Source organism: Canis aureus, chromosome 19, assembly GCF_053574225.1.
Source record: "Canis aureus isolate CA01 chromosome 19, VMU_Caureus_v.1.0, whole genome shotgun sequence".
In the NCBI taxonomy this organism is placed as follows: Eukaryota; Metazoa; Chordata; class Mammalia; order Carnivora; family Canidae; genus Canis; species Canis aureus.
This window is the reverse complement of record NC_135629.1, coordinates 58,896,384-58,910,176: the sequence shown is the minus strand read 5'-3', so window position 1 is coordinate 58,910,176 and position 13,793 is coordinate 58,896,384. Positions and strand designations below refer to the sequence as shown.

At 66.1% G+C, this 13,793-nt stretch overlaps 1 protein-coding gene across 5 annotated transcripts in view; it reads right to left on the bottom strand.

Annotated features, from left to right (window-relative positions):
- Positions 1–13,793, bottom strand: part of SBNO2 (strawberry notch homolog 2) — a 46,671-nt gene that overhangs the window by 11,136 nt on the left and 21,742 nt on the right. For 4 of the 5 annotated variants that reach the window (XM_077860758.1, XM_077860757.1, XM_077860759.1 and 1 more), the window contains exons 5-11: positions 4,312–4,473; positions 2,222–2,305; positions 1,883–1,979; positions 1,361–1,515; positions 1,126–1,259; positions 946–1,036; positions 722–865 (exon numbers count right to left, since the gene is read on the bottom strand). In XM_077860758.1, coding sequence (XP_077716884.1) covers positions 722–865; positions 946–1,036; positions 1,126–1,259; positions 1,361–1,515; positions 1,883–1,979; positions 2,222–2,305; positions 4,312–4,473 — 867 coding nt within the window. Of the gene's footprint in view, positions 1–721; positions 866–945; positions 1,037–1,125; positions 1,260–1,360; positions 1,516–1,882; positions 1,980–2,221; positions 2,306–4,311; positions 4,474–8,243; positions 8,404–13,793 lie in introns of those variants that run through there. The other variant, XM_077860761.1, reaches the window with a different exon arrangement.

Sequence of the window (13,793 nt, the reverse complement as noted above, 5' to 3'; positions counted from 1 at the left end):
TCCTACGCAGAGCCCCCCCCCCCAAACCCTTCAGTGAGGGCCGGGCCCTGCCCCAGAGCAGTGGCAGCGGTGCCGAGACAGCAGGCCCACCAGGGGGCAGGGCCCCGGGGTATGGAGCGGGCAGCAGAGCAGAAACCCCCAGTAAGGGCCGTGGGCCCCACACCGGGCACCTCACTGGGGCAGACGGACAGGGATCTGCTGGCAGAGTGCTGCCGACACCCGATGTGCGTGACGGACAAGCGGTTAACACACGACCCACGCCAGACTGCCCCGCTTGTGCTTAGACCTTCTTGCGTGTAGCTGGAGCCCACACGGATACCAACACCTACCAACGGGCCAGCAGAGCCCCCAGCCCCGCAGCCTGGCCTCCGGCCCCACTGTCCCCTAGCTGCCCCCCCAGTGGAGGGGGAGAGGAGGAGGTGCATTCCTCACCTCCTCCCCATTCCTGCAGCCACAGGCACCCGCCCCCCCGGGCCCCTTCCCACGCCTGTGGTCAGGGGTCCGGCCTGCTGGAGCCAGGAGGCCAGGCAGACAGCAGAGGACAGCAGTGCTCCCTGGGGGCGACCTCCTGCCAGGAATTCCTTGCACCCACGGCTCCACCCCTCCCTCTGACCCCCACCCCCACACCCCCTCTGGCTTTCCGGCCCTCCAGTTCACTACTGCCTAACCGCCTAACCCGCCTGGCCCCTCGCTCCCTTAGACCCGCCTCCAGCCAGGATACGACGCCGTCGAAGGCCTCCCCGCACCACTCCAAGATCTGGCGGATGCGTGTGCGGTGCTGCCCGCCGGCCTGGCTCTCCCCGATCAGGGCAGAGTAGGTGGCGAAGAGGACGCCCTCTGAGGTAGTGTTGTCGCCGTACTTGATCTGGGGGAGAGGGGCGGGTGTGGGGGCGCGGCCGGACTGAGCTGGGGGGGCCCCCCCCCAGGAGGGGCGACCCCACCCACCTTGCTCAGCGCGTGCACCGCGATGCCCCGGGCTTCGATGTCCCGCAGGTCACGCTCCGCGTCATACTTGAGATCGTTGGAGACGCTGAACCTATGGGTACAGGCTGGTGGGTGCCACGGCGCCCACTCCCCCCGCCCGCTCCCCCGCCCGCCTGGGTGGAGGGTGGAGGGCACACTCACCACAGAGACTTTTTCCGGCCCCGTAGGTAGTTCTCCAGGATGATGCCGGCCACCGTGCGCCCCTTGCCGACGCCTGCGCCATCGCCGATGAGGAAGCCGGCCCGCTGCCCGCTGGGGAGCAGGACCTCGTGTTGCTGCAGGCGAGGGAGGCGGTCAGGGCCTGGCAGGCTGGGCCTCCCCGTGCCTGGCGGGCCTCCCACACGGGACGTGGGCTGCACGGGAGCCCCGGGGTCACCTGGCAGGCGTAGGTGATGGCCTCTAGCTGCAGCGCCGACAGGGCCCCGCTGTCCGAAGCGGGCAAGGCAAGCGTGTAGGTGATATCTGGCGGTGGGACACTGGACAGTGTGCTGGTCTCCACCACGCGGTCCGGATGCTGTTTCCCGATCTTGGCTGGAGAGGCACAGCCAGGGGCAGGTCAGGGGCAGGTCAGGCTGTCAGGGTTGGTGGCCAGGGGCTAGGGTGGGCTGGGGGAGGCTCCCAGAAGGGAGAGGGGCAGAGCAGGGTCCAGGGGAGGGGGCCCATTGGTGCTTTGCAGATCCATAAACTCCTGCTCACAGAGGAACGTGGGCTTACTTCTCAACTACTCTCTGCTACCCCCGACGTGGGGATGACACAGCTGCCCCCAGGCCTGCCCACAGCTCCCGAGCCTTCCCCCCTCCAGAAACCCAGGAGTCAGCTGGCAACCTCCAGCCCTGCCCCTGCCTATGGCTGGAGCCCACTGGGGCCATGTGGGCCTGGCGGTGCCGCGGGCACTCACATTTGGACGGCACGTAGTCTGCGTAGGTCTCTGTGTGGCCCAGCTCCTCTCCTTCGTCTTCCTCTGCCTCATCTTCTTCCTCAGGCTGACTCTGAGACTGAAGGTTAGTGCCAGAGCTGTAGCCAGGGCTGGATGGGCCTGTCCTGCCCGGCCCGGCCGGCCTTCCCCCAGGGCGCCGCCTGCGCAGTGAACAGGGCTGGGGAGTGGCCCTCCCGACCCCAGTGTGCTGCGTCCCCAGGGCCTGTTTCCTCATCTGTAGGATGGACAGACCCATCTTCTAAACAGGTGCTTCTGAGCATCTGCCAGGGGCAGGCAGCGCTGCGGAGGGGCCCAGCCTACCTGGTAGCTGACAAGAAGTGGGGTGCTGGAAAGGGAGGACACAGGGTCCTCGAGGCCCGTCCACGGCCCATTGGGCAGGAGCAGCTAGAGGGGAGAGCGGACGAGATGTGGGGAGGAAGCGCCTGCATGGCGCCCCCAGCCTGGCCCCCCTTCTTGCACTGTCTGCATGCCCCCCCACCCCCGCCAGCTGCCTGCCTCCCTCCCACGGCCTGCCAGCTGGTTGGAGCGACGGGCTACAACCCCCATCACGCAGAGAAATGAAGGAAGGACACGTCCCACGTCCCAGACCACAGTCACGGCCTAGGGAGACAGAGCACCTGAGGCTGGTCCAAGGAGACCCAAGAACCTGGTGCACAAAGCGGGTACCTGGGGGCATGAGGCCCACCTGGGGTCAGAGCCCACAGATGGACCAGGCCAGGAGACCCAAACCCTCGGGGACCCTGTCACCCCTGGCCCTCGACCTAGCCACCCTCAGGGAGTGACCACACCCTTGTCCAGTGCACTGAGGCTGGGGGGGCGGGGGTTACTGCTCTGCCCCAGGACACAGTGGGGACACAGCAGGGGCCCGACCAGGGTTGGCAATTCCAAAACAGGCTTCCCCTTAAGATAAAAATCACATAGGTCATGTGGCTGTCCTGAAAACCGTGAATGTGAAAAACAAAATAGAAATGAAATCTAAATAAATAAGGAAAAGAAAAATAAATGAAGAAATCCCTTCCAGGCCCCGCCTCCTCCCAAGACTGGTGACCGCAAGCACTAGGGGCTCACTGCTGGGCACATGTGGAGCTCCAGGGTCCGTTACGGTCCTGGGGGATGACAGGGGTCCCGAAGGGGCTTGGTTGTGAGATAACCCGCTTGATTTTTACTGACTCCAGCTGTTCTCAAAGGTTAAGAACATGCCCAAAGTTTTTGGGAAAAAAAATGTGATGAAAGTACTAGGAGCCAGAAACCCATATTCAAATCCCTGGCCCCTTTTTTTTTAAGTTAACAAAAACAAACAGCCTCAGGCCCGGGTTCCTGGAAGGCTGAGTCAGGGCCCTGGCGGGCTGGCAGCAGCAGGCTGTGGGCGCCAGGCTTCAGCCGCCCTCCTGCCGGCCGCTTCGTGCCGCCTCCGCCTCACGGTCACCGCCAAGCAGGGCGCCGCTCACAGGCCCTTCACCCCGACTGTGAAGGGGGCCTGGGTCGCCCCCAAGGCTATCAAGGGCAGGGACCGCACCAGGTGGCCCTGGGCACCTCCTGTCCCTCTGCCGGCCCCAGGCGGGGCCCCGGGCCTCCCAGACCTGTCCACTCGACCCTGCCTAAGGGGCCAAAGGTGCCGAGGAAGCTCCAGGTGGCTGGGCAGACAGCACGTCCGCTCGCGGTGCCACCGGGCAGGGCTCCGTGGGCTCTGATGAAGAGCCTGCCCTCCCTCCGGCGCACGTGGCCCTCCTCCGCGTTCCCAATGCCGTTTCAGAGCCTCGAACCAGGCTTCTGGCTCCCGAAAGCTCGGGGCTGCTCTCCGGGCAGAGAACCCCGGCCGGGCCCGGATGGGGCGGGGGTCCCTCACCGACGCGCCCGCTGCCCGGCCCTGGCACGCCTGAGGACCCTGCTCACCATCTGGCCTCACGTCACCCACGCTTCCCCGTCAGAGTCCTGCACCAGGAGCTTGACAGATGCCAAGCCAGCTCTTTGGCTCATGGGCTCCCACCCATTCAAAGCCAGGAGCACCCACCCCCCACCTGCCCGCCGCAATGCCTCCAGACCTTGCCCAGAATCACCAGAGGGAGAACCAGCGCTGGAAGCTGCCCTTTGCTTGTCTCCTGGTGAACCCCTGGTGAACCCCGTCTGCCCTGCAGAGCACGGTGTGGAGACGAGCCCCCAGAGGCCGTGAGCAGGGTCTGCCTGGGACGGGACCCTTCGCAGAAGGACGGCTGACGAGCCCAGCGCAGGAGCTGCCCCCTGCCACCCCCGCCTCTGTATTTTCTGGGTCGTGCAGAAAACACGAGGACCCCTGAACCACCACCTCACTGGTGGGCGACCTGGATCTGCCCCCAGCCTGTGGAGGGGTCCCCGGGGCAGCAGCCCGTGCAGAGACCTCAGGGTGAGCTGACCTTGTCTTGAGCGGAGGGGCCGGTGCTCACATCCCAGATGGTGGGCACCTGGCTGAGGCTGTCAGCCGGCAGGAAGTCAGGCGTGTCTGCGATGTCTGAGAGGGAGTCCACGGACGAGGAGAAAATGGAGGCGTTGGAGAGGTCGTCGAGGTACGCGGAGTCCTGGAAGACGAGCAGGATGAGAAGGGCCCAGCCACACGATGGACACTCCTGCCACCAGCAGGGGCGAGGCCCCTCCACCCGCCCCCAGGACAGACCCGGAGCCCACGACGCTCAGGGAGGGACCCAGACACAGGAGGCCCACGGGGTGGGAGTCCACGTGTGTGACACGTGCAGGACGGGCTCCTCCACGGATGGGGAGGGGGCTGGGGGGGGCTGGGAGGGGGGCTGCGGAGAGGGTGAGGGGTGACAGCTGATGGGGATGGGGTTGCCTTTGTGATGGAATGTTCTGGAATTAAGTGACACCGGGAGCATGTGACACTAGTGCTCACATGTCCAGACACAGAGAGCCCCGCACCTTCAAGGAGGAAGTTTGCTGTACAGGTTACACGTAGTTTAGGAACCTAAACTTTTACTTAAAGGTTTTAATTATTTATTCACGAGAGACACAGAGAGGCAGAGACACAGGCCAAGGGAAAAGCAGGCTCCCTGCGGGGAGCCCGATGCAGGACTCGATCCCAGGACCCCGGGGTCAGGAATGGAGCCCAAGACAGACGCTCCACCGCTGAGCCCCCCAGGCGCCCCTAGAAACCTAAATTTAAAGGCTATCGCGGGATCCCTGGGTGGCGCAGCAGTTTAGCGCCTGCCTTTGGCCCAGGACGCGATCCTGGAGACCCGGGATCGAATCCCACGTCGGGCTCCCGGTGCATGGAGCCTGCTTCTCCCTCTGCCTGTGTCTCTGCCTCTCTCTCTCTGTCTCTCTCTCTCTGTGACTACCATAAATAAATTAAAAAAATAAAAAATTAAAAAATAAAGGCTATCGCTGCAATGCCAGGGGTGTTCCCATGCTGCCCCGCCCCAGGGCCACGGCCACGGAGCCCCCGTGAGGACCCGGCTAGCACTGGACACCCGGAGGCTCCTGGACCAGCCAGGAGTGAGCCCCGAGGCAGGCGCCCCACACAGGCCCTGCGGGTTGCGGCGTCCGTGCCACTGGCCACCAGGAGAGGGCAGTAGGTGTCCGTTTCACAGACAGAGACCCTGAGCACCTGAACTGGGGAGGGGGCAGGCCCAGGTCAGGGGGGCGGGGGCGGGGCACAGCCCTCAGCCGACTCCTCACAGGGAGGGAAGCCCCACAGACCCTCCCAGATGAGGCTCTTCTAAGCCAACCTCGTGACAGAGGCCCCAGTCACGTGGACGTGTCACATCAGTGGGGGCATTTCCTGAGCAGAGCGTTGGCCGGCGTGCAGGAGCAATGGAGGGGCCCCCAGGAGCTCCCGGGCCCTGCGCGACTGTCGGGGCCGTTGGAGGGCCCGGGCCAGTGGGCTGCGACGCCTGCACACTAACCACTGCGGGGTGGGGCAGGAGACGGCCAGGGCCAGCCAGTGGGGTCTGGGAGTCTGGGAAGGAAGGAGACCAGTGGGCCGGGAGCCCACCCTGCTGTACCTGGCTCATTCCAGGTGAGCTGGCTTCTAGGGGTGGAGGGCAGCATCTGCGCAGCCCCCAGGTCAGTGGGACCAGGCCCTGGTCTCGGCCAGGGCTGGGGACCGCCCCATTCCACCGGGGAGCTCCCCTCCCATCACTCTGTGCTGGAATCAGATCCCTGTTCTTTGGTGGGGGGGGGGGGGGTCTCCAGGAGATTGCACTCAGCTTCCCGAGGGCCTGTTTGGGCCCCAGAGCACACACAGCCCCGGGACCAGGCAGGCTCGGGTCTGTCGTGCAAGGCCCCTCGGGAGGGGTGGGTGGGGATGGGGCAGGAGCTGCGGTCATCTGTGTGCTGGATGGGGTGGTCACACAGCCCAGCTGCGACTCAGCCTGCGCAGGAAAGACCACCCTCGGCCACGTCAGTAGCGTGAGGCTGTGTGCCTGGACCCCGGTGGCTGCCGGCATAGGGGGGCAAGAGGGGCCACCACTCGCTCCCGCCCCTGGGCTGCACCCACCCTGGACCCACGGGAGGAAGACCCTGGCCGGACCTGCCAGCCTGGGCAAGTGTGGGCGAGGAGGCAGCCAGTGGGGGCAGGACCCGCCCGGGCAGGCAGTGGCCTGGAAGGTTTAGGAGTCTGCAGCACAAGGAGGCAGGAGGCCACAGCGACCCGAGAGGCCAGAGGCCACCGTGCCATTCCTTGGGGTGCCCAGTCCCTGCGCGGGGGCCCAGCAGCCAGCGCCCAGAGGGGCCGGGGGTCGGGCGGGGGCGCCGAGGTGCTAGGAGGGGTCTGGCCCGCTGACCCTGAGGCCTGCTCTCCGCCCACTGGGACCTCCTGGGACTCTGCCACTTCTGGGAGGCTGGGGTCAGAGGCGGGGAGGCCACAGAAGCGGGCCTCTCGGTCCCTGTGAAGCACCCTGAGGCAGGGACCCCCTCCTGGGGCTGGCGGGGGCGGGGGCGGGTACAGGGGCCAGGGGTCTTTGCTAACATCCCCATGGAGCGGCGTCGGAGCGTGGCCTTCCCAGAGGGCGCCACCCAGCCTGGTCAGGGCGACAAGAGCCCCTGAGCCCATCAAGCTGGCAGCCCCCAGAGGCCCCGAGAGGCGGCCCTGCTTCCTGAGGGGGAGACAGCTACGAGCCGGGGGGCAGTAGCCCTGACGAGGGCAGGAGACTAATGGACCAGCCAAGGTGGATGCTCAGGGTGGTCCTCCACGGGGACAGCACCCCCGGCCAGGAGACCAGCGCCAGCGTCCACAGGGACCCCGACGGGGCAGCGCGAGCAGGGCTCTTCCCTCAGAGCTGTCATGGGACGAGCCCGGCCTGGGGACGTCCTGCAGGACCCGGCCAGTCCTCCTCCCGATGCCCAGGGCGTCCACACGAGGATAGGTGGACAGCGTGTCAGCCCGGAGGACAGAGGTGCCATGAGGGGTCCTGAGCAGGGGACACAGGTGCCGCGGGGACCTCTGGTTGATGATGACGTATCGGTGCCTGGTCAGTGGGGACACAGGCAGCGCACTACGGTGAGAAGGGGCCGCGGGGCTCGGTGCTGTCCCCTTCCTCCCATGGGAGACGCTGCTCCAAGGTAACGGGTTCCACCCACTCTGGGGATGCCGCGTTCCCCGGATCCCCGACCCTCCCAGACTCTTGGGTCCGAGGGATGCAGGGCCTCACGGGGGTCACCGGGGGTCCCCCTCAGCCCACTCCCTTACGCAGTGGGTAGCAGGAAGGGCCCGCGCGACCCACTGCATCAGGACGTGATGCCCGGTGGCCCCAGCAGCCCTACAAGGTGATCCAGTCACAGTCACCGTCCACGGACACCCCACGGAGACGTGCTCGGACCCCAGGCCCCCACCCTACTCGGTGGACTGCAGCCCCTCGGGGGCAGGGAGTGGCGATCACCCTGACAGCTTGGGGGACCAGGGAGGCTACAGGGTCAGCTACCGTGGTCACCAGCTCTCAGAGTTTGGGGTTCCCTGGACCAAGCGAGGACCTGGTGGGACCTGGTGCAGCCGCCAAACGGTGTCCCCCAATTCAGCCAGAGACCAGCGGGCCGGGCTGGGCTGCCCCCAGACCCCTCTGGGCCTCCCTGGGGGCGCCGCCCCGACCCCAGCAGCGCCCGGCAGACACAGGTGCGTCCGCTAGCCCTGGGCAGGGCGCCCGTCCTGCTCCCCGGGGGGCTCCGCCAGCCGTCCGGGGCGGCCACCCTGGGGCGGGGGGCGGCGGGCGGCCGAGCGATCCCAGCCCGCGGAGCCGGAGCCGGAGCCGGAGGCGGAGGCGGCGGAGCAGGGGGAGGAGCGGGGCAGGGGGAGGCGGAGCGGGGCGGCGGGCGGGGGAGCGGGCAGGCCGGGCCTTACCTGGTTGAGGGCCGCGAAGTGCAGCCAGAACTGCAGCTGGGACATGGCGGCGCGTCCCCGTCCCCGTCCCCGTCCCCGAGCCCGAGCGCGGCCGGGTCCCCGACGGCGGCTCCCTCATCCCGCGGCCCCGCTCCCGCCCCGGCCCCGGCCCCGCCGCATTTGCATGTGGCTTTAGTCAGCGGCGGCGCCTACTTCCCCTCGGGCGCGGACTTTCAGGAAATGATGGCTGCCTGGGAAGCGCCGATTACCGGCAGGGCCAGGATTCCTGTACTGGGCGGAATCTACCGCAGGCCCCGGCCCCCACCCGCGCCGCCCGCCGCCCGCCTGCAGGGACCCGCGGCCACCCGGGCCTGTGTCGGGGCCCCACTGGGCGCCCCCAGCAGGCCCTGCCCGGGCCACGGCCCCACCCGCGGGCCTCCCCCGTGGGAACCTGCCCCCGCCCCCTGCTCCTTGTCTTGGAACCTTGCCAAGGGGTACGGCTGTCCCGACACCCCGCTCCTTCCTCTCCCGCCGCCCCAGGCCCCTGGGCCCTGCACACAGCGGACACGGGCAGGGCAGTGCCCTCAAGCTCCGAGTGGGGTCACAGAGCTTGCACCAGGCCCCAGGCGCCCTGTCCCACGGGAACAACAGCTGCGTTCAGCAGCCCCGCTTCGGGGGATGGTTCTGTGTGGCGGTGTCGCCCCTCGGCCGAGAGGAGCGAGCTCGGGGTCACGGCCACCTGCGGGGCCACGGCCTGGTCAGGGCCTGTGAGGGGTCACGGGCCTCAATGCCGCGGGTACAGCAAGGCCTCCCCGGCCGCCCCCCGCCTGTGTGCACCTCACAGGCCGCAGACAGCACACCCCCCGCCTGGCCCCGGCGCCCGCGCGGCCTGTGAAAGGGAAAGTACCAGCAGCGACACCCCAGCAGGCGGCCCAGCGCCCTGGGCCCAGGCACCGCACCCCAGAACCCGGGACACGCGGCCTGCCCGCAACATACGATGACAAGTGGCGGCGAGGACGCGAGGACGCGAGGACGCGGAGCCATCAGAACCCCACCAGGCCGGGGGCCGTGACCTGGGGCAGCCACTTCGGACACGGCCCCGCAGTCCCTGGAAGAGCCGCACACAGTCATCGACCGACCCCGCGGTTCCGCGGCTGCGCACGCGCCCGGGGGGCAACGAAGACGCGCGTCACACAAAACCCATCGCACGTCCACGGGGGATGTGACCCAGCCACGTGCGGGAGCGTCACTCGGTCGCCAGTGGGAGCGAGGCCCCCCCAGATGCCGCCCCGGGGACGGACCCCGAGTCCCCAACGCTCGGGGAGGGAACCAGACACAGGAGGCCCCACGGGGTGCGAGTCCACGCGTGTGACACGTCCAGGACGGGCTAATCCACGCACAGGGAGGGGCCTGGGGGGGCCGGGGGATGACTGATGGGGATGGGGTGCCTTTGAGGTGATGGAATGTTCTGGAACTGGATAGGCTGGTGGGTGCACGACCCTGTGAATTTGACCTTGCAAGGGTGGATTTTCCTTTACTTTCTGTAACGGTTTTTATTCACTCATTCTTTTTCTTTCGTAAATAGCCTCTACCCCCAACACGGGGCTCAAACTCAAGACCCCGATATCGTGAGTCCCACACTCCTGATTGAGCAAGCCAGGCACCCCAGAAGCGTGGATTTTGACTCTGTTTTAAAACAATCACGAGGAACAGGGGATCCCTGGGTGGCGCAGCGGTTTGGCGCCTGCGTTTGGCCCAGGACGCGATCCTGGAGACCCGGGATCGAATCCCACGTCGGGCTCCTGGTGCATGGAGCCTGCTTCTCCCTCTGCCTATGTCTCTGCCTCTCTCCTTTTCTCTCTATTATAAATAAATAAAAATTAAAAAAAAAAAAACAATCACGAGGAACCAAAGTAGAAGACGCACAGTGCGTACACCAAGCTCTCATCGTTCGAGGTAACAGGCATAGAGTCTGTCACGTTGCCAAGACGGATTCTGACCTCTGACTTCCGTCCCCGAAATCTCAGCGCCACACAGTTCACTGATGGGCAAGGGTGGCCTGGACGAGACTGGGAAGCCAGCACCCACCGGGCCACCCTGTCCCCTGGCGTCACAGGCCTGCGTGACTATGTGCCTGGATGGAGGTGGCGGGGCTGCTCAGCCCCAGGGGAAGTCACACTCGGTGACCTAGGCACACGCGCAAGCAGGGCTGCAGCCGAGGACATGACTGGCTCCGTCCCTGTCTGGCTGCCTCGGAGCTGTGGGGCCGTCTGGCGGGGCCCTCTCTGGCCCCAGGCTGACCCTCTGTCCTGTGGCCAGCCCGGGGGGTGGAGGGACAGGCATGGCCCAGCTGCCCTGTGCTTCCCAAGAACCCCCAGTCTGTTCTGGGGCTCCCCGCTGCCTCATCCCAGTCCTCCCCCAACTGGCGGAGCCTCCGGAGGGGCCCTTGGCCCCAGAACCGTGAAGGCTTGCTCTGTGGTTTACCAGAGCCCCACTTGGGGTGCTTTGTGGGGGCTGCTCCAGCTCACGTGGCGCCCTAAGGAACTGCCCTGTTAGCCTAGAGCTGTGGGGACAGTGGCCTCAGCCAGAAAACTGCCCCTGAGCACTTCACGGTGTAGCAGCCGAGGGGCGCTGGACCCCGACCAGGGGCTTTCTGCAGGGCCCACTCTCCAGGAGCCTGTTCATGCAGTAGCCCTGGCCTCCCAGCCCCTCACTTCCTGGTCCCCTGGCTCCGGGAGTCCAGTGTCTGTGCAGAGACCCTCTGGGGACAGCCATGCTCCTGCTCCGCTGGCCTGTGGCCCTCAGGACAGACCACGGGCGGGGGTCCCGGCCGGAGCTGGGGGAGGGCTCTTGGCCGCGGCTCAGTGTGAGCCGAGCCAGGGGCTTCCGTAGAGGAGAAACGTCTTGCTCACTCTTGCTGCCAGTAACTGCTGGGGGCCTGCTGGTGGGGGTGAGCCTGGACCTCTGATCCCTGCTGAAATCCATTTGCGGAGCAGTCGATGCCGCCCGCCCCTCAGCGGAGAGCTGCTGAGAGTTTGCAAAGCACTTTTCTGAGCTGTGACCTCATCCTTGCTTCCCAGAAGCCCCAGGCTGGCAGACGGAAAGTGTCCGTACTGGGTGGATGCAGGACCCACCCGGCATGCCTAGAGGGACTTTCAGGGCCGCTGCCTGCCCCGCTGACTGCATGCTGCACACATGTCAGTGTGCAGGCTCCCCCCAGCTCCTCCAGGGCCTGGCCAGGATGTTAGGGGTCCAGGTGGACTTGGGAGGAGGGCTCAGGGCAGCACCCGCTCCTAGGGCACGTGTGCCAGGCAGCGTGAGAGGGCAGAGCGGCCACACCCACAACAGGACCCCAGAGATAACCAGGTGGGGAGAACGCAGAGGAGGGCTGATCTGCAACGCTGAGTCGTCCCCCGCACCTGACCTCAACATGTCCCCAAGCAGTGCCCCCAATCAGATTCAGCCACACCTGGAACACAGGTCCACACGGAAGCTTGTTCACGGGTGTTCACAGCAGCACAATTCACAATCACCAAAATCCACAGTGTGGGAACCACCCAGGTGCCCATCAGCGAGGAGCAATAAACGGAACACATCCCCCACCCACGGGCGCATCCCTGGGCCCCCGAGCAGGAGTGAGGCGCCGACACGCCGCCCCAGGGATGGACCCTGAGCTCCCGACGCTCAGGGAGGGCTCCAGACACAGGAGGCCCCGCAGGTGGGAGTCCACGTGTGTGACATGTGCAGGACGGGCTCGTCCATGCACGGGGAGGGGGCTCGGGGGCTGGGGGCTGGGGTGACAGCTGGTGGATCTGGGGTTTCCTTTTGGGGTGATGGAATATTCTGGAATTACTGGAATATTCTGGAAGAGGTAATACTCACATGACCTGCAAATTTACTAAAAACCACTGAGTTGATGTGCAATTCACATCTTAAGAGTGAAGAAGGAAAGGAACGCCATGCACCCACGGCAACGCCCAGCCCTCCCAGGGTAGGAGGTCCCCACGGGGCCCCTCGACTATTCGGGTCACCGGCGAGAGCCGCAGGTGCCAAGTCAGGAGAGGCCCTTCCTCGGGGAGGCAGGTGGCGTGAAGGCTGAGGGGGGTCTCCATGGGCTCAGCCTGGACCACCCCTACGGCTACAAGGGGGGACAGGGACGGACACTCCCGAGGCCAACACAGACGCAGGGAATAGGACGGCACCCGACCGTGGCCCAGGCCGTCAGCAACACGTGACTAGGGACAGGGAAGGGACAGCTCTCCCTGAGGAAGCCCTCCCAGGGACCAACACACAGGAGCAAGGACAGAGCCCGGTGACCGTCACCGTAGGGCACACTCTCCGGTGCAGGGTGAAATCCATCGCCACCACCACGAGGGCCGGGGGCCGGGGGAGGGGGCAAGGAGCGGAGGGGGCGGGGGCTCGGGGTCAGCACCGTCTGCGGCGGGGGTGCGGGTGGGACGAGCTGCAGGCGACGCCCGGAGGGGACACGGCGCCGAGAACACAGCGCCCCTCGCACACAGGGGCCCCGGAGCCGACCGGGCTGCTCTGGTGCTCACGGCGCGGCAGGGTCCTCGCTGTGAGGACAGACCAGGGCTGTGCCCCACGGCGACGCGCCAGGAAACCCGAGGGCGAGCGGGGCTGGCGCTCTCGACAGACCGCGACTACCCTGAAGTTCATTTTGTTACAAAAACCTTCAAACACACAGAAAAGGGTGTGAGACCTTGAGGTTTTAGACGAGCCCTGGGCGCATGTTCCGGCCTCCACACGGGGGCCGCCGCAGTGGGTCCGTGGGACCGGCAGGCTGCCTCGGAGCTGCCCGGAGCAGGGCTTAGCCTCGACCTTCTGCATTCCCCACTGCGGGGTCCCGCGGGATGTAGGCCCCACCCAGAAGTGGTAAAACGGGAGCCCCAGGGCGCCCGGCCGGCTCAGTCAGTGGAGCATGTGACTCTTCATCTCAGGGTCGTGAGCTCAAGCCCCACTTTGGGCGTGGACTTTACCTAAAAATAAAAATTAAAACAGAAACAAAACCACCCCCTCTGGGCCCATAGAGGGGCACAGTCAACCTGCCACCAGCTGGCTCCTGTGTGGAAGCAAGGGAGGGCCCCAGGCCCCACAGTGTTCAACCGTCCAGCCCTAGTGCCATCAGACGGAAGGCAGGCCCTCAGACCGAGGCTGGAGGCTAGAGCAGCTGCGGCTGCGAACCAAGGGCACACGTCCCGGGAAGGTGGGGGAGGGGCGCTGACCCCGACGGAAATTGGGAGAGAAGCTTTCTCCTCGCAGGCGACAAGAGTCACACTGCTCATCTCCTTTCTCTTTTTGCTCTGGCTGCCAGGAAACTCAGGGCTCGGGTTCAATTAGGAAGAGGTACATTGTCCTGTAGCTTTGTGTGCACCTCTCGCTGCAGCCCAGCTCCAGTTTGTTTTTTTTTAAGATTTATTTACTTGAGGGCAAATGAGAGAGTGCACGAGTGGGGGAGGGGCAGGCAGGCTCCGAGGAGCAGGACTCTGGGCTCACGACCTGAGCTGACGTCAGATGCTTCACTGACTGAGCCACTCGGGGCTTCACACAGAC